This window comes from Heptranchias perlo, chromosome 25 (genome assembly GCF_035084215.1).
Source record: "Heptranchias perlo isolate sHepPer1 chromosome 25, sHepPer1.hap1, whole genome shotgun sequence".
Lineage (NCBI taxonomy): Eukaryota > Metazoa > Chordata > Chondrichthyes > Hexanchiformes > Hexanchidae > Heptranchias > Heptranchias perlo.
This window is the reverse complement of record NC_090349.1, coordinates 46,615,052-46,641,061: the sequence shown is the minus strand read 5'-3', so window position 1 is coordinate 46,641,061 and position 26,010 is coordinate 46,615,052. Positions and strand designations below refer to the sequence as shown.

At 43.7% G+C, this 26,010-nt stretch overlaps 3 protein-coding genes across 6 annotated transcripts in view; 2 read left to right on the top strand and 1 right to left on the bottom strand.

Annotated features, from left to right (window-relative positions):
* The first annotated feature begins 785 nt into the window (after positions 1–785).
* rilpl2 (Rab interacting lysosomal protein-like 2) lies at positions 786–7,964 on the top strand. Of its 2 annotated transcripts, XM_068006343.1 has the most exons (4): positions 786–1,549; positions 2,907–3,058; positions 4,453–4,545; positions 7,650–7,736. In XM_068006343.1, exons 1-3 carry the CDS (start codon positions 1,250–1,252, stop codon positions 4,526–4,528), a joined length of 528 nt encoding a protein of 175 aa, XP_067862444.1. In that variant the 5' UTR covers positions 786–1,249; the 3' UTR covers positions 4,529–4,545; positions 7,650–7,736. The 2 variants fall into 2 exon arrangements, with proteins under 2 accessions (XP_067862444.1, XP_067862445.1); XM_068006344.1 differs by lacking the exon at positions 4,453–4,545 and having other exon boundaries at positions 7,650–7,964.
* A 4,342-nt stretch (positions 7,965–12,306) lies between these two features.
* On the bottom strand, positions 12,307–22,804 carry kmt5aa (lysine methyltransferase 5Aa). Its single transcript, XM_068006231.1, has 7 exons — positions 22,563–22,804; positions 20,753–20,915; positions 17,328–17,568; positions 16,380–16,467; positions 15,513–15,572; positions 14,623–14,813; positions 12,307–13,108 (listed from the first exon to the last, which is right to left on the bottom strand). Exons 1-7 carry the CDS (start codon positions 22,569–22,571, stop codon positions 12,898–12,900), a joined length of 963 nt encoding a protein of 320 aa, XP_067862332.1. The 5' UTR covers positions 22,572–22,804; the 3' UTR covers positions 12,307–12,897.
* A 592-nt stretch (positions 22,805–23,396) lies between these two features.
* sbno1 (strawberry notch homolog 1 (Drosophila)) overlaps positions 23,397–26,010 on the top strand; it is an 84,298-nt gene continuing 81,684 nt past the window's right edge. For 2 of the 3 annotated variants that reach the window (XM_068006229.1, XM_068006228.1), the window contains exon 1: positions 23,397–23,684. The gene's annotated coding sequence lies outside the window, so the exon portion shown is untranslated. The remainder of the gene's footprint in view (positions 23,685–26,010) is intronic. The other variant, XM_068006230.1, reaches the window with a different exon arrangement.

Here is a 26,010-nt window from a genome sequence, read left to right as displayed (position 1 = left end):
TTGGAATCCACAAGCTGCGCGGACCCCTGGCCGAGAGATGTGAAACCCAGCCTGTGCCTGGCCACTCAGGGACGCCTTGCACCAACTACACTTCCTCTCATTGTGCAGCAGGAGGCGCCCCTGCATTGGCTTGCAGGCCCAGAATTACCTGTGCTCCTCCTGTGTTTCCGACTCCCCATTCCTCAACAACAACAACTTGCATTTATATAGCGCCTTTAATGTAGTAAAACGTCCCAAGGCGCTTCACAGGAGCGCAATCAGAGACAGTTTGACACCGAGCCTTGGAGACATTAGGACCGGTGACTGAAAGCTTTGTCAAAGAGGTAGGTTTTAAAGAGCATCTTAAAGGAGGAGAGAGAGGCGGAGGGGTTTAGGGAGGGAATTCCAGTGTTTAGGGTCTCGGCTGCTGAAGGCACGGTCACCAACCCAATCTTGAAGCTTTGCTCTGATAGTTTATGAACCTCATTTGAACCCCTCACTTGGAGCATGGTCACGTAACTTCCTTATAGGTAAAGCATTTTAATTATTTTATTCCAAAATACCTCCCATGATAACACGCACAGATAGTCTGGGGTCTGGAGCACGTTTATAATCCTTAGCTGATAACATGGTCTGTCCCTTTAAAGTCACTGCTTAGCCCACCTAGTGGGAAGGTGGTCTACATTGGTCCTGAGGTTAAACACAGGTTAATTGCTGCTTGCTGAGGAAAGTTTGCAAATTACCAGGTGGTGATTGTAAGTTTCCATTTCCAGGTCAGAAAAAGACGGCTTGAAATTACTTCCTTTTTCTTTTTAAACTTTTGACACTTTGAAGTGTGACCTCTGGACTGTGACAGGTGACAGGGATAGAAAGTGCTGAAACTCAGATGTGTTGTGCTGGAAGGGACTTTGGACCTAATCATGTCTCGTCTGTAACCTTCACCTGAGGAAATCCAACCCCTTCTCTCCAACCTCTGTTACCAGGCAACTGGCATCAACACAACTCCTCAGTCTAAGCCAGTCAACAAAAGGTTCCATCCCGCCTGCTTCCACTGACGTGAACTTTCAGTAAAGGAATAAGGAAGTCAAGGGGGGAAAATCGCTCAGGTGATCGTGTGAAAAGAGTTTTGTGACTGGATACAAAAAAAGTTACTTCTCCAAACGACGTTATTATCTGTAAAAATTGTAGTGAATGTTTAACACGGATCAGTGCTTTGGTTTTGTTTCAATTGCACTTCCTGTAACTTGAGATCGGTGAAAGAGTGGAGGAGATGGAGACTGGATCCAGTTCAGCCTTTGATAAAGATCCATTCGAGCTGACTGTGGAAGATGTCTATGACATGTCCTACGTTATTGGCCATCAGTTAATGAAAATTAGCAGCTCGCAAAGTTCATGTGCAATTTCTGAATTGCAGTTCAAAGTCCTCAGAGTTTTAGAAATGTTTGAAACGTCAGTAAACAAATATAACCTGACTGTGGAAGAACTAAAACTCGAGCGAGACAATCTTAAAACAGAAGCAGAAAGACTTATTGGAGAACTTCAGAATAAAGCCAGTGACACAGAGGAAGAGGTATGTATGGATTTTAAAATTTTCAATTATTACTAGCTGATCCCCTGTGGCATTGCTCGTGGATAGTACAGGATCTGGGCCCCGGTTACAATATTTCACTGCTGAAGTAGAGGAGCCTTAACCTGGCCTGTCCCTTTAAAGCCATTCCTCTGTGTGTGTGTGTGGGGGGGGGGGGGGGGGGGGGGGGAGGAGAAGGGAAGTAGTCTAAACTGGCTGATTGCTGACTGATTTCTGTAGATTGGCAGCTGCTTGTAAATTCCTGGCTTTTAATCTTGGACATAAATCCAGGTTATGAAAAGGTTAAAAAAACAGGATATAACTGGCTTCCTTCTTATTTTATATATACCTTTGACACTTGGAAACGTGACACCTCAGGTGTGATGGAGAGGCAAGTCTTTTGTCTGTATATCATAGACTCATACAGCACAGACCATTCAGCCCATCCTGCCTGTGCTGGCTCTTTGAAAGAGCTATCCAATTCGACCCATTCCCCTGCCATTTCCCCATAGCCCTGAAAATCTTTTCCCTTCAAGTATTTATCCAATTCTCTTTTGAAAGTTATTATTGAATCTGCTTCCACCGCCCTTTCCAGATCATCACAACTCTGTGTAAAAAAAATTCTCCTCATCTCCCCTCTGGTTCTTTTGGCAATTATCTTAAATAGATGGATATCTAAATATCCTTTAACACCTTAAAAAATATATTATACTTCTTTTCCACCCCTGAAGTCAGCACCCTTCATCCACATTCTCCTTCTTGGTTGGGACCCAAAGGCTAGAATGATCCAGAACAGAGACATCTCCACAAATGTCACTGCTCATCCACTCGGGCTACATGGTTAAGTGGCAGGGTAAACAATACCACCCTGGTGAGTTTCTGCTCCTGCCTTGAGACAATCTGGCCAAACCTGGCACTCCTATTATCTCTAGAAACCCTGACTGTGACTGCCAACTAAGATTGGGATTCAGAATTGGGTTTTCTAGTTGACAGTCTAAGACTCCTATGTTTTAGTGAGTACCTGTCCCGATAGATGTAACATTTTTAATGTTAAATGTCTCCTTGCTTTGTTTGAATAAACTACCTGCTCAGTTTTCTACCCAGCCATTGGGATGCGCGCGGGACCTGCCGCTGACCAGTCCTCCGTTGGGACGTGCGCGGGGACTGCCGCTGACCAGTCCTCCGTTGGGACGCGCGCGGGACTGCCGCTGACCAGTCCTCCGTTGGGATGTGCGCGGGACCTGCCGCTGACCAGTCCTCCGTTGGGTTGTGCGCGGGACCTGCCGCTGACCAGTCCTCCTGTGCTGATGAGTTTTCACGTGGCGTTTTCATCAGTTTAAAGTTTGATTTCCGTTTGCAGCAAAGTGTTGGGCCTGACAAGCTTCTCATAGATCTGAAGAACTCAAATCGTCCACGGTTCACGTTACAAGAACTGAGAGAGGTGCTGCAGGAACGCAATTATCTTAAAGCTCAACTACTTGTTACACAAGAAGAACTCCAGTGTTACAAAAGGTGGGCACAACCTCAGGAGATATTCTTGCTGCAGTCAACGTTCATTATTACTAATGTTTCCAGTCAATGACCTTTCAACCATTCTGATGAAAGGTCATCGACCTGATCTGTTAACTCTGATTCTCTCTCTCCACAGAAGTTAACTGACCTGCTGAGTGTTTCCAGCATTTTCTGTTTTTATTTCAGATTTTCCAGCATCCGTGGTTTTTGATCAATGATTATTTGGTTAGATTGGAACACAGGCCCTGAAGGGAAAAACCTGTGACACTGTTACTGTCTGTCCCGGCTAGTACTTTCTCTAACATAATCGTTCATGTTGTACGTAAGTGAGAATCATTAACCACTCCTGAAGAAACAAATGACTCTTTAATGCTCTTCCACTGCCTGGTTCCCTGCTCCATAGCCCCATGTCCCGAATTCCATCGCTATCAACTACAAATTGTTCTTTTGTTACTTTCTCAGCTGCAGGATATTTATTTTAATACCTTTCTGAGTGAACACCTGGGTTTGTTTAATTTTGTATAACCGAGCAGATTTTGATGAATAGGGTTGATGGAAAGCTGGTGCTCTGATCAGTGCCAATGGAACTGTGCAAAGTGTCTTCACCGCCATCTCCTGAGGAGGGGAAGTTGACCAGGATTCCTGCTCATCACTATCCAGTAACCCCCGCTGGAAAAACGTGCATGAGTGTGCAGTTATCACATCCAATGGACAAGATCATTAACCACATGGTGCAAATCTAATAGACAGCACCTCCCAAACCACCGCCCTCTACCACCTAGAAGGACAAGGGCAGCAGGCACATGGGAACACCACCACCTGCCGTTCCCCTCCAAGTCACACACCATCCCGACTTAGAAATATATCGCCGTTCCTTCATCGTCGCTGGGTCAAAATCCTGGAACTCCCTTCCTAACAGCACTGTGGGAGAACCTTCACCACACGGACTGCAGCGGTTCAAGAAGGCGGCTCACCACCACCTTCTCAAGGGCAATAAGGGATGGGCAATAAATGCCGGCCTTGCCAGCGACGCCCACATCCTGAGAATGAATAATTTAAAAATTTTCCAATTTAATATAAGTCATGGTACTTGTTTATCATTTGTTGGAGTTCAGTTGAGATGGGGCCACTATGTTATTTAGCAATATATTGAGCTGCCAATTTCTGAGTGAAGGGACAGAGAGATCGAGGAATTTAGATACATGGATCTTTAAAGGAGAGAATACCAGTAGAAAATAGTTTTCTAATGTGTTTTGCGATTGGGATTCATGTTTACAAGTACAAAAGATGTCACTTTTAACAGACAGTTAGTTACCTGCATGCTTCAGTCACATAGCACAGTGAATTAATCTTTAGTCAATTCTGTTGAGGTGACGTCCATGTACTTGTCTCAGTGGAATCATCGCTCGAGACGAGTCTCAGGTTGTGGAGATTGACAATGAACCGAGTACTAGCGATGGAAATGGATAAACTACACCTACCAGAATGTGAGTAGATGGTATCATCGTATCCAGTTGTAATTGGGTGTTTACTATGGGGACAATTCCATGGGAAGCTACAATCACATGGAACACGAGTCAAGTATCCTCCCATGTACAGTCACAACTTCACACACGTACAACTGAATTACCAAGAAAAGTTATATTTTGATCTGGGAATTCTAGAAGTTGTTGGTAAGCAAGAACTAATTGCTAAATCTTTGTCCAACACCCCATTTAATAATTCGCTCAACTATTCAATGCAGCCAAAACCAACAGAAAATACTTATGGTAGAAAAACTTGCATTTATCTGCTTGTTCAGATTTCTAAAGTATATTGCTGTCTCCAGATGAAGTTTAACAGTGAGCTTTAAAAAATGCAAATGCTGGAAATCTGAAATAGAAACAGAAACCGCTGGAAATACACAGCAGGTCAGTGCATCAGCAAATAAGATCAAAGCAGCGAAAAATGGTAAAAAGTTAAAATTAAAGGCTCTTTATCTGAATGCACAGAGCATTCGCAACAAGATAGACGAATTAATTGCACAAATAAAGATAAATGGGTTCGATCCAGTGGCCATGACAGAGACATGGTTGTAGGTGACGAAGGTTGGGAACTAAATATTCCAGGGTACTTGACATTTCGAAAAGACAGACAAAATGGAAAAGGAGGGGGTGTAGCCCGAATAATAAAGGAAGAGATAAGGACAGTGGTGAGAAAGGATCTCTGCTCGGAGGATCAGGAAGTAGAATCAGTCTGGGTGGAAATAAGAAATAACAAGGGACAGAAAACACTGGTGGGGGTAGTTTAAAGGCCCCCTATTAGTAGCAATACCATTGGACAGAGTATTAATCAAGGAATAATAGGAGCTTGTTACAAAGGAAATGCAGTAATCGTGGGGGACTTTAAACTTCATATAGACTGGGCAAATCAAATTGGCAAAGGCAGTCTGGAGGACGAGTTCATGAAATGCATTCGAGACAGTTTTCTAGAACAATACGTTGTGGAACCAACCAGGGAACAAGCTATTTTAGATCTTGTATTGTATAATGAGACAGGGTTAATTATTCTCACAGTAAAGGATCCTTTGGGGAAGAGTGATCAAAATATGGAAGAATTTCACATCGAGTTTGAGAGTGACGTACTTAAGTCCGAAACTAGAGTCTTAAACTTAAATAAAGCCAATTACATAGGTATGAGGGGCGAGTTGGCTAAGGTTGATTGGGAAATTAAATTAAAGGGTATGACGGCTGAAAAGCAACGGCAAATATTTAAAGAAATATTTAAATATTCTCAATGAATATACATTCCATTGAGAAATGAAAACCATGGGAAAAGTAATTCATCCATGGCCAACTAAAAAAGTTAAGGATAGTATAAGATTAAAAGAGGCTTATAATGTTGCGAAGAAGAGTAGTAAGCCTGAGGATTGGGAGAGTTTTAGAAACCAGCGAAGGACGACCAAAAAATTGATAAAGAGGGAGAAAATAGAATATGAAAGTAAACTAGCAAGAAATATAAAAATGGATTGTAAGAGCTTCTACAAGTATGTAAAAAGGAAGAGAGTAGCAAAAGTAAACGTTGGTCCCCTGGAGGCTGAGACAGGAGAAATTATAATGGGGAATAAGGAAATGGCAGAGACATTAAACAAATATTTTGTATGCTCAGTCGTTGAATATATTCAAGGCTGAGATAGATGGATTTTTGGATTCTAAGGGAATCAAGGGATATGGGGATCGGGCGGGAAAGCGGAGTTGAGATCAAAGATCAGCCATGATCTGATTGAATGGCCGTGTGGCCTACTCCTGCTCCTATTTCTTATGTTCTTATCAGGGTCTTTGTGAAAACAAATTCTAACTTCCCTTCATTCCTCTCGTGACAATCCTCAGTATGTACCCCCCTTGTTACTGATTCGCTAACCAGTGGAAACAATCTCTCACTATTTCCCTCCCAAACCTTTTGGTATCTTAAATCAGATTCTACTTCATCCTCTCTGTTCCAGTGTGAAAACAATCATTCCAGCAAAATCTTCACTGTCCCTTTTCCATGGTTTTAATTGCCTTCCTATAATGGGGTGTCCAAAACTGCACACAATACTCCAACTATTACCGAACTAATATCTCCCTCAAACTCTATCTCTTCCTTGCTTCAATATTCAATGCCCCCTTGTATAAAAACCTAGAATCCCATCTGCCTTTTAATGGCCTTTTCTACTGGCACTCTCATCTTTAAAAGATCCAGCTATCCAAATCTCTAGATGTCTTTGTTCCTCCATCAAGAATCTCCCCATTTGAGGTACATTTCCTTTCACTAGTCTTTTTCCACATTTCTCTGCAATAAACTGCATCTGCCACCTTTCTGCCCACTCCACTAACTGGTTATGTATTCCTGCATTCTTCCTCAGTTTTCTAGGACCCCTAATTTAGCATTAACAGATTTCACTTGTTGATATGTCCAAGTCATTTATATCAATAGAAAATGGAACTGACTGTACTATAGACTTCAATAAGCAAAAAAAAATCTTCAACATAACTTGACTTGCAAATAACTTGCAAATAATGGTTGTACTAGGCACTGACTACCTCAGCAACAAATCAGCACTTGGAAAAATTGGCTTCGAATCACTGGATGGTTTATTCATTTGGGTTAGGATGGATTTCACAGTCAATGAGCTGGCACAGTACCATTGTGGAAATACATGGCTGTGATCTAATGTTTTTTCTCTTCAATAGTTACAGATTTTCATTTGGAAAAGACACTTAATGTTTGAAAATAGTTTGCAAAATCAAAATACTTTTTCAGAAAGAATTGATTTTTGTTAATTGGCAACAGAATGGGCTTCTAAATAATTTGAATCCAAATTGGGGCCACTAACAAGATGATTGGTCTTCCTCCTGTGATTGTCCTTTCAGCCCATCTCAAGTCATCCATCCTACAGTCCCCCCATCAGGGCATTCGATTTGTCTCTCAGACAATTCCCTTGTTTCTACCCCCACTGCTATCAGGAAGCCCACTGCATTTATTGATCACTCTTTGTGAAGAACTTCCTGATTCAGGTGTATGGATTTTTCAGAAATTGCACAACATTAATGCATGTTTCTTGTAATTACAGCTCCAGAGTTTTGAATGTGAGCTTAACTTCAAATAAACCTCTGAAGGTGGACAAGAAAATTATTCGAATGTGAAGGAATCAGAATCATTCAGCACAGTAGGTGGCCATTCGGCCCATTGTGTCTGTGCTACGAACCCAATTAAACCACCTGGGATTAAGTTACTTGAACACTTCGTCTTGTTCAGAACCTTGGAATAATTTTGCATTATTTTACAATTTTGTATAAATTCAATCCCAATGACAGTGCTCAGAGACAGAGTAAAACAAAGTAGAGTTGGATTATAATTCTGAAAAAAAAATTAAAATGTGTATTTAGTTGACTATTAAAAATGCTTAATTTCTCTAAAATGCTGCTAATTATACTGATTTACAATGTAGCTGGGAATGTAAATTGTTTCTGCTCCATTAAATAGCAATGAGATCAAGAGTGACTTGGGGGAGGGTAGTCCTGATCAACACTGGGCTACCAAGGGTGGGGGCAGAGGGGAAAGTTGCATTTGGAGATTCCATAATCAGACGCAAAGCTAGCACGCCGTAGACCGTAACCGCGAGTCCCACTCGGTCTGGTGCCAGGGTGAGGGGTGTCATAGGAACAGGAGGAGGCCATTCAGCCCCTCTAACCTATTCCGCCATTCAATTTGATCATGGCTGATCTGTACCTCAACTCACTTTACCTGCCTGTTTCATATCTGTTGATACCCTTACCCAACAAAAATATATCAATCTCAGTCTTGAAAATTTCAACTGGCTCAGAATCCAGTCTTTTGGGGAAAGAGATAATCTAATCACAAATAATTACATAGAAAGTAGAATATCATAATGTGCAGCTTCAAACTATAAACAGGATACTTGTTAGGATCATAGAATCACAAAATGGTTACAGCACAGGTGGCCATTTGGCCCATCGAGCCCGTGCCAGCTCTTTGCAAGAGCAAACTAACTAGTCCCATTCCCCCGCCCTTTCCCTGTAATTTCTTTTCCTTCAAGTATTTATCCAATTCCCTTTTGAAAGCCACAATTGAATCCGCCTCCACCACCCTTTCAGGCAGTGCATTCCAGATCATAACCATTCACTGCGTAAAAAAGAATTTCCTCATGTCGCCTTTGGTTGAGTGGTGAGAAAGGATCTTGGCTTGGAAGATCAGGAAGTAGATTCGGTCTGGGTGGAAAAAAGAAATAACAAGGGGCAGAAAACACTGGTGGGAGTAGTTTATAGGCCCCTCCAATAGTAGCTATACTGTTGGACACAGTATTAATCAAGAAATAATAGGAGCTTGTAACAGAGGTAATGCAGCAATCATGGGGGACTTTAACCTGCATATAGACTGGGCAGATCAAACTGGCAAAGGTAGTTTGGAGGACAAGGTCATGGAATGCATTCGAGACCGTTTCCTAGAGCAATACATCATGGAACCAACCAGGGAACAGGCTATTTTAGATCTTGTAATGAGTCAGGGTTTAGTAATCTCACAGTAAAGATCCTCTGGGGAAGAGTGATCATAATATGAATTTCACATTGAGTTTGAGAGTGATGTACTTAAATCCGAAACTAGAGTCTTAAACATAAATAAAGCCAATTACGTAGGTATGAGGGTTGAGTTGGCTAAGGTAGATTGGGAAATTAAATTAAAGGATATGATGGCTGAAAAGCAATGGCAAACATTTAAAGAGATATTTCAATATTCTCAACAAATATACATTCCATTGAGAAATAAAAACTCCACGGGACACGTGATCCACCCGTGGCTAACTAAAGAAGTTAAGGATAATATTAGATTAAAAGAGGCCTATAATGTTGCCAAGAAGAGTAGTAACCCTGAGGATTGGAAGGATCCTCAGGGTTACTGAGCAAAGGATGACCAAAAAATTAGAATAGGAAAGTAAACTAGCAAGAAATATAAAAATGGATTGTAAGAGCTTCCACAAGTTAAAAGGAAGAGAGTAGAAAAAAAACATTGGTCCCCTAGAGGCTGAGACAGGAGAAATTATAACAGAGAATCAGGAATTGGCGGATGCGTTAAACAAATATTTTATATCTGTCTTCACAGTGGAAGACACAAAAAACATACCAGAAAGAGTGCTTGGGCCTCATTTATTTACAATCTATATTAATGACTTGGATGAAGGGACTGAGTGTAATGTATCCAAGTTTGCTGACGATACAAAGCTAGGTGGGAAAGTAAGCTGTGAGGAGGACACAGAGTCTGCAAAGGGATATAGACAGATTAAGTGAGTGGGCAAGGTGGCAGATGGAGTACAATGTGGGGAAATGTGAGGTTATTCACTCAGGTGGGAAGAATAGAAAAACAAAATTTCTTCTTTAAAAATGGTGAGAAATTATTAAATGTTGGTGTCAAGAGAGACATGGATGTACATGAAACACAATAAGTTAGCATGCAGGTACAGCAGGCAATTAGGAAAGCAAATGGCATGTTGGCCTTTATTGCAAGGGGTAGGAGTAGAAGAGTAAGTAAGTCTTACTACAATTGTATAGGGCTTTGGTGAGTCCTCACCTGGAGTACTGCAAGGTTTTGGTCTCCTTATCTAAGGAGGGGGTGCAACAAAGGTTCATTGGATTAATTTCTGGGATGAGAGGGTTGTCCTATGGGGAGAGGTTGAGTAGAATGGGCCTATACTCTCTGGAGTTAAGAAGAATGAGGGGTGATCTCATTGAAACATACACGATTCTGAGGGGGCTGGACAGGGTAGATGCTGAGAGTTTGTTTCCCTTGGCTCGAGAGTCTAGAACCAGAGGGCATAGTCACAGGATAAGGGGGTCAGCCATTTAAGACTGAGATGAGGAATTTCTTCACTCAGAGGGTTGTGAATCTTTGGAATTCTCTACCCCAGAGGGCTGCGGATGCTGAGTGATTGAGTATATTCAAGGCTGAGATGGATAGATTTTTGGACTCGAGAGGAATCAAGGGATATGGGGATTGGGCAGGAAAGTGGAGTTGAGGTTGAAGATCAGCCATGATCTGATTGAATGGCGCAGCAGGCTTGAGGCTGTATGGCCGACTCCTGCTCCCATTTCTTATGTTAGTTACCTTAAATCTGTGTCCTCTGGTTCTCGACCCTTCCGCCAATGGGAACAGCTGCTCTCTATCTAGACCCCTCATGATTTTGAACACCTCTATCAAATCTCCTCTCAACCTTCTCTGCTCTAAGGATGCCAAACAAAAGAAGGAAAGATGAAGACCACAATAAAATAGATTTCTCAAGTGAAATCAGAGACTTTTATATTCAGCAGGAAGTTTTTAACATGTTCTATCTGTTCATCATCCAGACCCAGACAAGGGAAATCTTTAAGATTATGAATTCTCTGAGCCCTTAATCACAGAGCAGCTGCATTCAATCAGTTCATTCTACTTCTCCTTTGACACTGAGACTTTCAAGCATGAGCTGAAGTTTCTATTTATCTAATGGGTCAAAGTGTTTCACCCTGAAGAAATAGACTTAGTGAACATACATTCGAATATACCTGCAGAATTTACACCACTGTTACCAGCCGTTACCCCCATTGTGTTTGACCCTACTCATCTCAGTGCACAAACCCCTCACTGCACAATATAGATTAATCTTTCATCACATTAATAAGATGACACGTCAGCACATGTAGAATTCAAGCAGGTCATGGACGTTTGTTACATTTCAATGAAAAAACATCAGTTAAAAAAATCTGGAAGTAAAAAGCTGGCATCAGTGAAAGTGATCATGAAGATATCAGATTGTCATAAAAACCCAACAGGTTCACTAATGTTCTTTGAGAGAAGGAAACTTGCCGTCCTTACCTGGTCTGGGCCGACATTTGACTCCAGTCCCACACCAACATGGTCGACTCTTAACTGCTCTCTGAAGTGGTCTAGCAAACCACTCAGTTGTATCAAATCCCTAATTGCAACAGGTCAAGACGTCCCGCTACCTTGCTGACCCTGCCAGCGATGCCCATATCCCGAGAATTTTTTTTTAAAAAAGCACAAAGTTAGTTAAACAGTAATTAAAACTAGCAAGGCAGCTTTCCTCAGAAGTACATCATTTGATCATTCAGCAACACGGATAGCACCTGCGAATAAACTACAGCGTTCAATTCCAGTGCGGTGGAAGACACTGAAACAAGCTCTATGCCGAGTGTTTCCACGAGCTCTCTTTAGGGAGGTGGATGGATAGACTGGATCACCACAAAGGCCACATTATAATTAGTTGCTGAGCTTAAGTTGCACCAAATGGCTTGGTTCCCCGTTGAGGCAATGAAGCATACATCGGAGTGTATTCCATTCTGGTCACCCAGGCTCCCCAAGGTCCAGTATAACACCGCACGTTGCTGAGTAAGGCTCCCTCACTCTCCTCCAGCATCACTTAGCCAGACCGGAAGGGCACCCACTAACACACCAGTGTAACAATCCATCCTTTTCGACTGTCCGAGAAGGCAGATTTATGCAGACAATCCATGCCACGCCACCAAGAACTGGATTAAGATTGCCAAACCCCTTTTGACGCTGGCTCGTCACAGCTGGCAGAGGGAGGAGACCATCATTGTCCCACTGGGGACATATTCAAACCCAAGTCTGTGGGGTGGAATGTGTGGAACCCACTCCAGCTACAGTACATCTCCTAACTCTCCATTAAAACTAAGAACCAAAACACTGCTGCAATGCAATTAAGTCACAGAGTTTATTTAAATATTCTTCAACATGAAGCTTCTGTATACAAACTTTAAATAGCTGTTTACAACAGAGGTACAGGCATGTGCTGTGAAGCCCTGCTTTAAAACTGAATCTCAGCTAACGCAATCAAACGTTAATACTTAGTATTTCAAAACGTCCAATCGCAGTTGGAAGAGATTCACCAAGTTCATTATCCAGCATATGGAGGCTTTCTAAAAATGGTTCATGACTTTATAAATGATACCATTCGATTTTTAAATATGCAAAGTAAATTTCTAACGCAGAGCACAAAAGTAGACCTAAGCTGCGAAAACTGTACAACAGCTGGACATTCTGAAATAGTTTATATAAAAAACATAACTTGCCTCATGACTGCAAGCTCCTAAAGCACACCTGTGTACAAAATATACAAAAGCATTAAGATATAAAAGTTCCAATGATGCAAGACCACCTCCTCTGTGCTTCTCATAGAATCCAGTAGCCTGTGTTGGTGGTTATGATTAAATGCCCGTTATAGCAAGCATCAAACCAAATACTTTAAACAGTTTTTCTTTCTTTTTTTTAAAAAAAACCTGAAGTTTGGCTCACTGCTTCAGCCAGGGATGGGCTGCAATCGAGGCCTTACTTCGATCTCCGTAATCATAAAGCAGCTCCTCGCCCTTTTCGATGTCTCGCGAGGCGACAAGTATAAGGTGTGGCTTCCCGTTGAAGTCATGTAACTTGGTCTGGCAGTTCCCATTCTTGCTGTGGTTGATCAGCCGGCCAAGGCGGGCAGTTTCTGCTGTCGCATCCACGCTAAAAAAAGTTACATTTAAACTTTAAACAATATATTAAAAAAGAGAAAAAACTACCCCTCAAAAAAGGTGATAAAAACATTTGGCAGACGGCGGGATAATGTGACACAGCAGTCGACCTGGACTCGTGCACGATTCCCCAGCAATTTCAGCTGCTGGTCTCGAGATGATACCTACAGATGAGGCAGAGGTGACATCCCGACAAACAGAGTAATACAGACCAAAGCTGCTTCGTCTTAAAAACAAAAACTGTCAAAATGAATGTTCTGATGAAACAATCCACTAAAAACTGATAGTTAATATTGTAAATGAAAATAAGGAAATGGCGGACATGTTAAGTAATTACTTTGCATCAGTATTTACAGTAGAGGAAGAGGATAACATGCCAGACACCCCAAGGAAACTAATTTTGAATCAGGGACAGGGACTTGCCACAATTAACGTAAGCAAATTAACAGTAATGAAGAAAATAATGGCACTAAAGAGTAATAAATCCCCAGGACCAGATGGTTTCCATCCCAGGGTTTTAAAAGGAAGTAGGTGAGAACATTGCAGATGCCCTAACTATAATCTTCCAAAGGTCTCTCGATTCAGGAACCGTTCCTTCAGATTGGAAAATTGTACGTCACTAGATCCAGGACTTTCAGGAGCGAAGTTAGGAAACATTTCTACATGCAAAGGATGGTAGAAGTTTGGAACTCTCTTCTGCAAATGGCAGCTGATGCTAGCTCAATTGTTGCACTACCACCCGGATCCCCAGGCAGGTCAACTTTTAAATCTGAGATTGATAGATTTTTGTTAACCAAAGGTGTTAAGGGATATGGGGCTAAGGTGGGTCACAGATTAGCCACAATCTCTTGAGAACAGACTCGAGGGGCTAAACGGCCTACTCCTGTTCCTACAATCATCGGCACATAGTCCAGCAGAAATTGGGCGACAGCGAATTGGCTGGCTGCTTCACACCGTGCCCGATTTACACCGCGCAACGATAAAAGTCAAAATTACCCCAGGGAATGACAACCAAGTGTGGTCTTCAGGTGAAGCAGGTTAGAGGGCAGGGGATAATTGGACCAGGGCCTGCAGGCATAAGTCAGCCCCCATTTTCAAGTAATACATGCCGTCCTTATTTTTATTCTAAATTCGACTGTCCACATTTTAGGTAGGAAACTGCCTATGTAAATGTCATTTTTTAAAATGAAAATATACAAATAAGGAAAGAATGAACGAATAAAATAATCATCTGTGTCAAATGGGTGTAATTACACTGTGACAAGTTTACAAAGGCAGGTTCCATTATAAATGTGGACATAGGAATTTATAACGGAAATACTTGGCAGCAAGTACGTGCAGATACAAGATTTTTAATATATTCGAAATAGAAACAGCGCTGCCCGAGTGAATTCAGCAGATGTAGTGCGAGCACGGCGTACTTGTGTTGATCCAACCACGAGGGAAGGAGAAAAGGCCAACAAATACACAAGGACACAGACAGCGAGTGCAGGATGGAGGGCTCACCAGTAAGTTTTACTGAGGTATTGGAAGTAGTACATGTAGCAGCCAGTCGAGGGATCTTGTGCATACTTAGCCTCTCGGTCCTTGGCGGCTGTAAATTCAATGAGCTCCCCGTGGTACTCCACCACAAACTCTCCGCGTTTAAACGGCTTTGTAGCCATCACTCCACGACCTTTCCCGTCAATTACACCAACCTATCAGAATGGACACAGTTAGAACAGGGTTATCCGATAGAAATCGCTGACTCGCCACAGGCGACACTATTTGACCACATGCACTAATTTTAGTAGAAAACACCTCACACACAATCCAGGTAAATATACTTCACACGTGGATATTTACTTAACAAACATCTCCCACCATTCAGTAACCAAGGAAGTGAAACACTCAAAGATCAAAAACACTCGAACAACCTGCTTTACATATTATCATTTACCAATAAACACACAAAAAAAGGTTAAAATACACACACACACACACACACACACACACACACACACAGAGAATCAGCGTCAAGCAGGTGGGTGCAGAGTAAAGCTCCCTCTACGTTACCTCTTGTGACGTGTTTCAGCCCCAACTTCAGGACAGCACCCTGCCCATTATTGCACCAGTGCAGCATTTGCCATCCCCAAAACCAACTGTCCCCAGGTACCGGAGAATGGCAATTAGTACCAGTTTTGTGCAGGCCCAAACCCAAAATAGATAATGGGCCAAACTGCTTTCACATATCGCCCTTACAGCTAGCACACACGCTGGCATCCCATCAATCTGGGCTAGGTTTGAACCCATGACCCAGAGGTGAATGGCGAGAGTCCAGCCCATTGCACCACCACCACCCGGATCCCTGGGCAGGTCAACTTTTAACGTCACACTTTTCAGCATTTTAACTGTACCTTCATTCCTTCTTCTTTCGCATTCTGAATCAGTTCATCGATTATTTTCTTCTCTTCCGACTATTGGAAAAGAAAGCAGATTGAGTCACTGGGTCTTTTGAGTTTCAAATGCCAGTCTGTTTTCAATGTGCAGGTTACAGGCAGTATATGTTGCTCCAGCCCCACCATCACAAAGACCCACGTGTGTCTATGATCCCACACAAGAGTAGCACTGTGAAAGGCCGAGGGATCACTGCAATGCAATAGGCCGGGGAGTGGGGGGTAAGAGGTTGCCGCAAGGCACAGTGCGAGGATGCACATCAGCGTTATTAAATGAACCTTTGTGTAAATGGAGATGGAAGTGGTAGGACCCACTCCCTCAACATCACTGCACCGAACTCCTAACCGCTCTCCCCGGCAAAATCAGGCAGTGGCCGGAAGCACCCTCCCTGGGGGAAGCTGACTGAAAGCTGTGACAGATGATCCATAAAAACAAAACTACAATTCAAACTCCCAGACACCGAAAGGATAGAGAAATCCAAATCTCACAAACATGCAAGCATTGGCCGTCGATTGGGGTCAGGTTCAAAACCTGCATCTTTCCCAGAAATTATTTCGATACTGCCCCGCCTGAAGCTCTGGCCCAGGGGCACGAGCAAACCTCTGGCAATATAAGAGCACAAAGCGATTCAGAGCAGCGCAGCCACAGATTTCCATCTGTCTGTGGGCAGCTCCTGGTCAATTAAGCCAAGTCTGGGAACTTAACACGTGGGGAAATCGCAGACACAAACTGACATCCCATCCCAGCGGCACGGAGGCCGACACATGTGACTTTAAATTAGGACCCGACCTCTTGTGCCACACCATGAGTTCCAAATAAAGATTTACCTTCAGTTGCCCTTCACACTTCCTACAACTCCTTCGAATAGGATAGTAATCAGTGACCTTGTGATACTGGCCTGCTGGGCTTTTCGCACTGATCGGGGGTGGGGGGGGGGGGGGAAAAACAAAAAAGGAAAAATTTGCTTAAAGGAGAAAACAGTCAGAGGAAAAACAGTCATTGTAGGATGGCAGCCAGAGAGAGAGAGAAATCCAGCCAAATAGGTGTTTAAGTCACTCCCTCCATCTGCTAAATAATTAAACAAGAATGACTTCCCCTCAGCCAAACAGAACCCAGATCTGGTCCGTGATCTGCGCTGAGTCATCCGATTTCAGCCAGGGAGCTCCAACTGGCCTTAGTATTTGCAGCTAGTGAGGGGGAAAATATCAGCCAGGGTTCCTACTCCTGCTCGCTACCCAGTGACCGTCCTGCTTCAAAGTGGGCGTGTGTAGATGTTGGGTGAAAATAGGAGCAGGCTAACAACGAAGCCCCACTCTGGTGAGCTGCCGATCAACACACACTGTCCAGACTCTCATCAATAATGGGATAATGGGCACATCATCGTAGATACAGCAGAGACAACCATTCGGCCCATTGAGCCTGTGCTGGCTCTTTGAAAGAGCTATCCAATTAGTTCCACTCTCCTGCTACTTCCCCATAGCCCTGTAAATTTTTGAAAGTTATTATTGAATCTGCTTCCACTGCCCCTTCAGGCAGCGCATTCCAGATCATAACAACTCGCTGCGTAAAAAAAAATTCTCATTGCCCCATATTACCATAAATCTGTCCCCTCTGGTTACTGACCCTCTTACCAGTGGAAACAGTTTCACCGTATCTACTCTATCGAGACCTCATCATTTTAAAAAAAACACCTCGAAGTTGTGCCCTTCGCTGGAGAGAAAAAAGCTCAAACACAGCAGAGGACAAACAGCATCATCATGAATAGATAAACTTACGGTGTGCGGCTCGGAGGTTTCCCTTTACCCTTCCTCCGAACATATTTTGCGTTTGTTTTAGCATCATTCTTGCCCACAGAAGGCTGAGCAGTGGACTTCTTTTTAGCGATTTCACAGCCGGTGTGGGGAACAGTTGCTGCAGTCTCCGCTCCTTCCTCGCTGGCCACGTTTCTCTCACTGTTCGGCTCCTTACTGGACTTAGTGGAACTGTCAGCATCGAACACGCAAAGGTTTTGTTCATCTGCAAAAACAACAGATTTATTAAAATTACAAGCCTAAATAAATTAAAGGACCAATTCAAAATGCACAGTTTTGCTCTCAGTAATCAGCTGTATGTTTTTGTCAGCAGAACTAAGATAAGGACCAAATCTCTTATCAAGACTATGACTAAAATGGGAAAGAGACGAGACTAAACCTAACCTAGAATTACTATTTCCAGGAATAGTGACTCTGGTTAGTGGCCCCAACGTTTAGCACAGACGTTAGAAATTGAAACACAAGCAAAGTCTCAGTTATCATTCAAATCCTAGTTATTATTTCTCAACAGTTCTTGGATTGAGTGAGGAAAGTAAATGGTGAAAGAAAAATTCCAAAATATCAGAACAAACATAGAAAGCAGAAACTACACTTCTTTTGGCTAATTTCTTCTCGTTGCAAAAGGCTAAATCTAAAGTCACTTCTAGGACGAAGCCGGTAACTTTGTAACTTCCCTCAGTCCTTGCTGTGTCTGGAGAACTTCTGAAGCAGTTAGTGTAAGTTTTAATAGGTGAGGTTACACCGAGATGTATATCTCCAAGCTCGTACAAATCATTAACCAACACAAGGTAGAGGTAACAAAGTCTACCTCCAGCCCTCCCCTCCCCCACAACAGACCACGGTCACCAGTTTATCGCCATGAATCACTGTGTCCCTGCTCCAGTCTGATACACCATCAGCCAGTGGAGTCTTGTTGGAATAAATAAGTGTGTGAATAGGTGGACAGATAACCAGCTGGAAATCTGCCCGATAAGCCTACTCACAAATCCTACACGGTTATGTTAAGGAACACAGTTGGGTATTTGACTGTGAAGTACTTTACTAAGATGAGGAATGTATGGCGTACTATTTCTGTTTAGCACTGCTCCAAAGTTGTTCCACTTCCTTGAGGAGCTCATGTTACAGTATAACTGGAGCCAAAGCCTAACCCAACTCTGGAGAGAAGTCGCACAAAACCACTAATTGAGCTCTTTAATATCATAAAAGGATTTGACAGGGTAGATACAGAGAAACTATTTCCTCTGGAGGAGGAATTGAGGTCAAGATGGCGCAATCTTAAAAATTAGAACTAGGCCATTCAAGAATGAAAACAGGAAGCATTTTTCCAGACAAAAGGTAGTGGAAATCTGGAACTCTCTCCTATGGATACTGGGGGTCAATTGGAGCTTTTAATACTGAGAGTAATAGATTTTTGTTAGGTAAGGAAATCAAGGGATATAGAGTTGAGATACAGATCAGCCAGGATCTAATTGAAAGGCGGAACAGGCTTGAGGGGCTGAATGGCCCACTCCTTTTCCGATCTTCCACTTGGGTTTGAACTGGGTTTCAAAATGCTGTAGAGCTCTTTGGATCTCCCAGGCACTTTTAAAATCAAGTTGGAACAGATTTATTTAAGTGGTTAGAGTTCAGGCTCTCACTGTCGGGATGTTTGAATTTTAAACTGGAGCTCTCTCCCACGCAGGAGAATTGCAGTTCAAGCCAAGCAGCATACACAAGGCAGGCCTGGCTGAAAGCCACGCTCAGCAACCAGTCTCAGACCATTATTAATGCACCATCACTGCAGAGTACGCAGCAGGCAAAACTATAGGCCACGCAACTTAAGTCTTCTTCATTCAACTCAGAATAAATCAGAATAATGACATTACATCTGTCGTGATAGAAAGCTTTTTTTAAAAATTCGTTCATGGGATGTGGGCATCGTTGGCGAGGCCGGCAATTATTGCCCATCCCTAATTGCCCTTGAGAAGGTGGTGGTGAGCTGCCTTCTTGAACCACTGCAGTCCGTGTGGTGACAGTTCTCCCACAGTGCTGTTAAGAAGGGAGTTCCAGGATTTTGACCCAGTGACGATGAAGGAACGGCAATATATTTCCAAGTCGGGATGGTGTGTGACTTGGAGGGGAACGTGCAGGTGGTGTTGTTCCCATGTATCTGCTGCTCGTCCTTCTACGTGGTAGAGGTTGCGGGTTTGGGAAGTGCAGTTGAAGAAGCCTTGGCGAGTTGCTGCAGTGCATCCTGTGGATGGTACACACTGCAGCCACTGTGTGCCGGTGATGAAGGGAGTGAATGTTTAGGGTGGTGGACGGGGTGCCAATCAAGCGGGCTGCTTTGTCCTTGATGGTTTTGAGCTTCTTGAGTGTTGTTGGAGCTGCACTCATCCAGGTAAGTGGACAGTATTCCATCACACTCCTGACTTGTGCCTTGTAGATGGTGGAAAGGCTTTGGGGAGTCAGGAGGTGAGTCACTTGCCGCAGAATACCCAGCCTCTGACCTGCTTTTGTAGCCACAGTATTTATATGGCTGGTCCAGTTAAGTTTCTGGTCAATGGTGACCCCCGGGATGTTGATGGTGGGGGGATTTGGTGATGGTAATGCCGTTGAATGTCAAGGGGAGGTAGTTAGACTCTCTTGTTGGAGATGGTGATTGCCTGGCGCGAATGTTACTTGCCACTTATGAGCCCAAGCCTGGATGTTGTCCAGGTCTTGCTGCATGCGGGCTCGGACTGCTTCATTATTTGAGGGGTTGCGAATGGAACTGAACACTGTGCAATCATCAGCGAACATCCCCAGTTCTGACCTTATGATGGAGGGAAGATTATTGATGAAGCAGCTGAAGATGGCTGGGTCTTGGACACTGCCCTAAGGAACTCCTGCAACAATGCCCTGGGGCTGAGATGATTGGCCTCCAACAACCACGACCATCTTCCTTTGTGCTAGGTATGACTCCAGCCACTGGAGAGTTTTCCCCGATTCCCATTGACTTCAATTTTACTAGGGCTCCTTGGTGCCACACTCAGTCAAACGCTGCCTTGATGTCAAGGGCAGTCACTCTCATCTCACCTCTGGAATTCAGCTCTTTTGTCCATGTTTGGACCAAGTCTGTAATGAGGTCTGGAGCCAAGTGGTCCTGGCTAACATCTCCCACTCCCAACAGCATCCTGACTTCAACGATTGCCCAGATCCCAATTTAAGTCGTCCATGCTATTTATTTCAGTATTTATATAGTGTATCTGTAATTATTAGCCCCACTAAGCAACACTGGCTTTGATGTCCTGCAACAACCATTATAGCTTTACAGTAAATTAAAAACAAGGCATTTTTGAAACAACAGCTGTGTTTGCTTTCTTTACAGAAACACTCCTGAATCATCCGCAGCTGTTAACCTCACGTACCTCCTTCCTCTTTCTGCATTTCACATTTTACAGTACATTTGACTTGGGACTTCATTTGATTATTTGAAGCAACAGAGTTTTCATCTTGAAGTGGGGCACGAGGAGCAGGGGTTTTTGCAGGGCTCAAGCGATGAAGGATCTTTGATTTAGCGTGCACATTCTCCTGTTGAAACACATACATTGGTTAGGAAGAAAGGGAAAGAGTCTGCAGTCATAGCGCCTTTCATGTCCTCAGGTCGTCCCAAAGTGCTTTACAGCCAACAAATTACTTTTAAATGCTTTCATGTGGGCAAACGTGACAGATAATTTGCATGCAAGGTCTCCCAAATAACAATGAGCTAAATGCCCACTAAGGCCGACTAAATGACCATCTTGATCAATTAGATATTGGTTGGAACATGAAAGTCACAGCCGATAGGCATCGTTGTTTGTAAACAAGCAAAGATCAGACTTGGTTACTAGGGTATGGAGGAGTTACCACACATGGCTAGGTGGGACATCCCATTTTAAAACACCAAAAAAGTGAATTTTAATGAGCATTTATAATTTTTGCAGCCCAAAGAATGAAGCAGAAAGTACTGTGCCATGAACTATCAATGGGAAGTGGAGAATCCAAGAGCTGGGTTTTTTGCTTTAACTAGTATTTTAGCCCAGAAGTAATGAATTTGTATTCCAAGAGTTTAAATGCTAATCTGCCCCAGTAATTCTGCATTTAAAACTCACACTGTACACATTCCCATATTTTTCCATGAAAGAAATATGAAATAACCAAAAACTACTCAGTTATTAAGCTACTTTGAGGTGGTGAGGAAACTTCCGTGATATGAGCATTTGTAAGTAATTGAATACCGGATTCTCCTCCCAACTAACATGCTTTACAACTCAAAAATAACTTTCTTACTTGTATCTGCCTGTCATTTTAACAACTACGTCACCTTTAACAGAAAAAGAAACCCCACAGAAGTGCAATCAGACAAAAATCAACAGCACTCCTTGATGCTTAAATCGATGTAATTTCAGTATAAAACAAAATCACTTGCCTGGGGGCATGAACTGAACTAAGGGACTGGGCAGAGGTCGGGAAGAGAGAGCTGTCATGGGGTGTCCTGCATTGTGATGGCGAGACGCTCCTGCTGGAGAAGGAAGGGAAGAAGCTGACGGGGCAGCTCATCCCACTCCGAGCCCACACCCCATGCAGCAAAGCAGCAGCCTGGCTGTGGGCCGAGGGAGCTCGGCCGCAGTGACAGGCGGGCGCTTGTAGCAGGTCGAGGTGGTGGTCCCCACCGCCACCATTCGCAGGGCAATCAGCAGACGGGCGATAAATGCCAACCCCAGAAATCTTCTTCAAAAAGGGGCAAAATATCAGAAGTAAAACTTCATTATTTTAAAAGTTAATTTTACAAACTCAACTCTTCTTGAAGATGACCAATTATATTTATGCTTTTAACGCTGGTTTTATGATTCTTTTGTTTTTAATTATGATTAATAACTGCACCCTTTTTAAAAAAGTTTAAAAGCAGCAATAATAGTCAAATAATGTCAATCACCTGAGACACAGCAGCTTGTAAATCGCTCACCCTCGGTTCACATTAAATGCTTTTTAAAATAAGTATCATTAAATAGAAAGTTAAATTTATTTATTTATTTATTGTTTATCGGCCTCTCCTCATTCAGGGGAGCGAGGAAACGGTGCGTTCAACACCCAGGGCTTTAAATGAAGCGAGAAGCCCGGGGGTTCGGTGACGGGCCTCGGGTGCCGGGCCTCCCTTCCCCCCCCCCCCCCCCGCCCCCCGCCCCCCGCCACACGTACCTCGTTCATGGCCCGCTGGTTCTCCTTCGCCGCCGCGGCCTTGCCTCCGCCGCTTTTTTTCTCCGGCCTTGGAGCCGCGGCCTTGGTTTTCCCTGAAGGATTAAAACATGTTGAGAAAGCTCACCGCATTGTGAAGGAGCGCAGTAACACCGGGCGGGGCGGGGAGGGGAGGGGCGGCTCGCTTTCCTGCCGGGAAGCTGGTCCGGGGCCTACTAGCGCAACGGCTCCGCCATTTTGAAAATTACCGTATTTACTCGAAACAACAAACACTTTTTTAAAAAGCGAACAAGCTGCAGCGCCGCCCGTCGGCCACCAGATGGCGCCGGTCACATATAACGGCAACAGAAATTACATAAAATAACAAATATTCTTTTTACCCATTTCTACTGCAAATAATTTACCAAAGGAATAGCAAATAAAAAGCTACAAATTCAACTCCGGTTTGAAGAACACACAATTTTTCAACCCCTTATAGTCTGAGCGCCCAAAACCTTCATCAATTTAAATGGCCGCTCTGTCCCTCACCCTAACTTAATACCTTCCCTTAATAAAAAAATTGTTATCCGCACAAAAAGGCCCGCCTCAGGCCGCCTCTGATTGGACATAGCTAGCTGGCAGCGCCCGCCGCCGCTCCGGATATTCAATGCCCGTTGGCCGGCCGAGCCGTCAATCACGGGTGTCCCCGCCCACTCCCCTTGCCAGCAAGTTAGGCTGATCCCAACGGCCCCGGTGATTTTTGAATTACGCGCTCGTTTTCTATTGGCCACGCTGACGTCAAGGCGGGCGAGGATTGGCCGCAGTGGGCGACTCGCTGCCTTGGCAATCGGGGACGGTCACGTGACCGGGAATTGCCGCCGGTGATTTGGGGAGATTTAGAAAACGTAAATTCAACAAAATTATGCCACATCTTTTAACTTTTTTACGCGTTTGTCTGATTCCGGTGGCACCGCGTCTGGCTGAAACCGTCAGCAGCCCGGAGCCCGAGCGGACCGTTGGGGGAAGCGCTCGGCCGGGGGTCACGTGATGGGAGATGGCGGCTGACATGGCGGCGACTGGCTAGAGAGCGACGGGCGGGCGGCCGAGCGGATCCTGCGCGCACTGTGTCCTCGCCTCAGCGGAGCTGTAAGTGTCACGGCCGCTTTCTTTTCCCGGCACCGAATTGTACCTAAACCCACCGGGACACCGACAGGAGGGGAATTAGCGCGAGTCTGAAGTAAAAATCATGAGGAAAAAGGCCGTTTTTCGCTTCCCTCTCCTGACGGAGCGCAAGGCGCCGCTCGGTCGGCTCGGGATTTTTTATTTGTCATCGTGCGGTCCCGGGCGGGGTGCGCGGGGTCTTTTTTTTTTGTTTTTATTTACGTATAAATTTTTTTGTAAATGTCGATTTTAGGTCAGTACTCGGCGTGAGGCTCTGGGCCTGGTTCTATTGGAACTCCACCCTTCGTGTGAGTGGGTTGCGATCGGTTTATTTTATTCCAGTTTCTCCCCCCTTCCTGTTCTCGGTTGCCCGAAGTCTCCCAGTTTCGACCACGCTTCCCTCTAACCACCATTACGCAGCCACAAAACAACCCGGAAGTTTGTAGTGAGCACGTGTTATAAGTAGAAGGTTACGGTTTCACTTTCTTTAAATGATCTTCCCCCTCCCCTTTGTATTAATTTATTCTCCTTCCCCAGCCCCCACCCAATTTAAGTAGGATCTACTTTATCCCCCCCCCCCCCCCCACTCTCCACACTCTGGGACGGTCGCGCGTTTAATAGTTTAACCGTCCTGAGAATGTCTATCTTTGTATGAACGGCCAGGGTTCCAGAATTGGGCAGCGAGGGCTGTAAACAAAGTTACCCGAACCCGAAGGAGGGTACGGGTGGAGCTGAGTGTTTGCTCAGGAGGGGGACTAAGTGGCTTGGGGGAACCACAAAAGTTGAAACTTTTTCTGTGTTTTTTTTTCTAATTAAATGTAAGGAGTCCTCTCTCTCAAAACAAAAACGTGAGGGTTGTTGACATGTTTCAGTCTACTTTTTATAGGATGGCCCATGAACTAAGCTTTAAATCCCCGTGTGTATAATTCACCCCAGGCAGAGAAAAATAAACACCCTGGTTTAATAAGATAATTGTGTGTGACTTTTAAAACGCGTGGGTGTGGAATGGGGCGAAGGCGGCGTGGGAAAGAGTTTGAAGGTTTACTTTGACCCTTTAGGTCTGTTTGCTTTAGACGGTATTCCGAATTACCAGTTTTGTGGTTCTGATTAGTTTCTGATGGGAAAGTACAAGTGAGAGAAACTGGTGTTTTATTGAAAACTCCTCTTCTAATGCGGGGGTAAAGAGGGGAGGTCTGCAAAACCTCAATTACTGGTGACCTTGTGCTCAACACGTGGACAAAATGTTTTTCGTGATTCATAACAATTTTCAAAGGGACCACGCCATTTATGGACAGTGGAGCACTTATTTCAGATTATTATTTGAGCAGTTGGAGTGTTTATGGATTTAAATATCTGGGCAGATTCCAGTTATGTTATGTTCAGATCCTTGAATATCTCTGGTTACAGTGTAGATGTTATCTCAACAGGATGCTTTTTAACTTGCTATTCCATCATCTAGATTTTAAGATTATGTATTCAAATGTTTTTTGAAAAGTGGCTGTTTTCAAGTTTTGCACATAGGAAAGTTAATACTTCCAAATAGAATCAGCTTCATTTTTTGTTAATTTGGCTGTCTGGGGGGCTATACATTATTTTTGTTAGAGATGTGGATGAAACTTGCGAGCCAGTATTGCCCATCCTTACTTGTCCTGCCGGTATTAAGCTACGTAATGTGAGACTGGAGTCGGTGTAGGCCAGACTGGGTAAGGGTGGCAAGTACGTCCCTTAAGGTTCCAATTGGGTTTTTCTGACAATCTGGCAGTTTTCATAACTTGCCATAGTGGGATTTGAAGTCGTGACTTCTGGTTTGCTGGTCCACCAGCTAAGATCCCTTGGGCTGTCATACCTACTAATGGTTTTTGATTGAAGGGTGACCAACTATTATTTTCTCGGTGTGTGTCGCTCTCCTTCGCAAAATAAAAAGCTTCCAAGCAAATTTAATTATAACGCCACAATAGAAGTATGTTGAATTCTGATCAACGCAACTCAGTTCAACTATGCTCAACAAAATATGATCAGGAGCAGCCTATTTGGATGTACTGTATCATGGCTTTGCTCTGCCTGTCATTGGGGCACGCGTCTATCTCGAGAGATTTCTCCCATTGTCTCTTTTTCCATGGATATGCCCCAATTCTTTTGTGTTGTGGATGGAATTATATCCTTTATTGTGGTTTGTGAGGAATGCCCCCCTTGATTTTGTGGTTCAGTTTACATTTTGGAGTTTTCTGAATTGATGGCCGAGAGATTAGGAGACTGCTCATTTTTTTGAGTAATAAACGGCTAAGTTTCACACACACCTTTCCTCTGAACT

What these genes read in the sequence shown, in the direction of transcription:
- kmt5aa (XM_068006231.1), bottom strand. An exon ending in CGAAAGAAGAAGGAATGAAG is followed by an intron (nt 14,814 to 15,512) that starts GTACAGTTAAAA and finishes CCATTCTGATAG; the next exon opens with GTTGGTGTAATTGACGGGAA. An exon ending in TACCTCAGTAAAACTTACTG is followed by an intron (nt 13,109 to 14,622) that starts GTGAGCCCTCCA and finishes AACTTTTTTTAG; the next exon opens with CGTGGATGCGACAGCAGAAA.
- rilpl2 (XM_068006343.1), top strand. Translation starts at nt 1,250, where the DNA reads ATGGAGACTGGATCCAGTTCAGCCTTTGATAAAGATCCATTCGAGCTG. An exon ending in CCAGTGACACAGAGGAAGAG is followed by an intron (nt 1,550 to 2,906) that starts GTATGTATGGAT and finishes TTCCGTTTGCAG; the next exon opens with CAAAGTGTTGGGCCTGACAA. An exon ending in GAACTCCAGTGTTACAAAAG is followed by an intron (nt 3,059 to 4,452) that starts GTGGGCACAACC and finishes TACTTGTCTCAG; the next exon opens with TGGAATCATCGCTCGAGACG.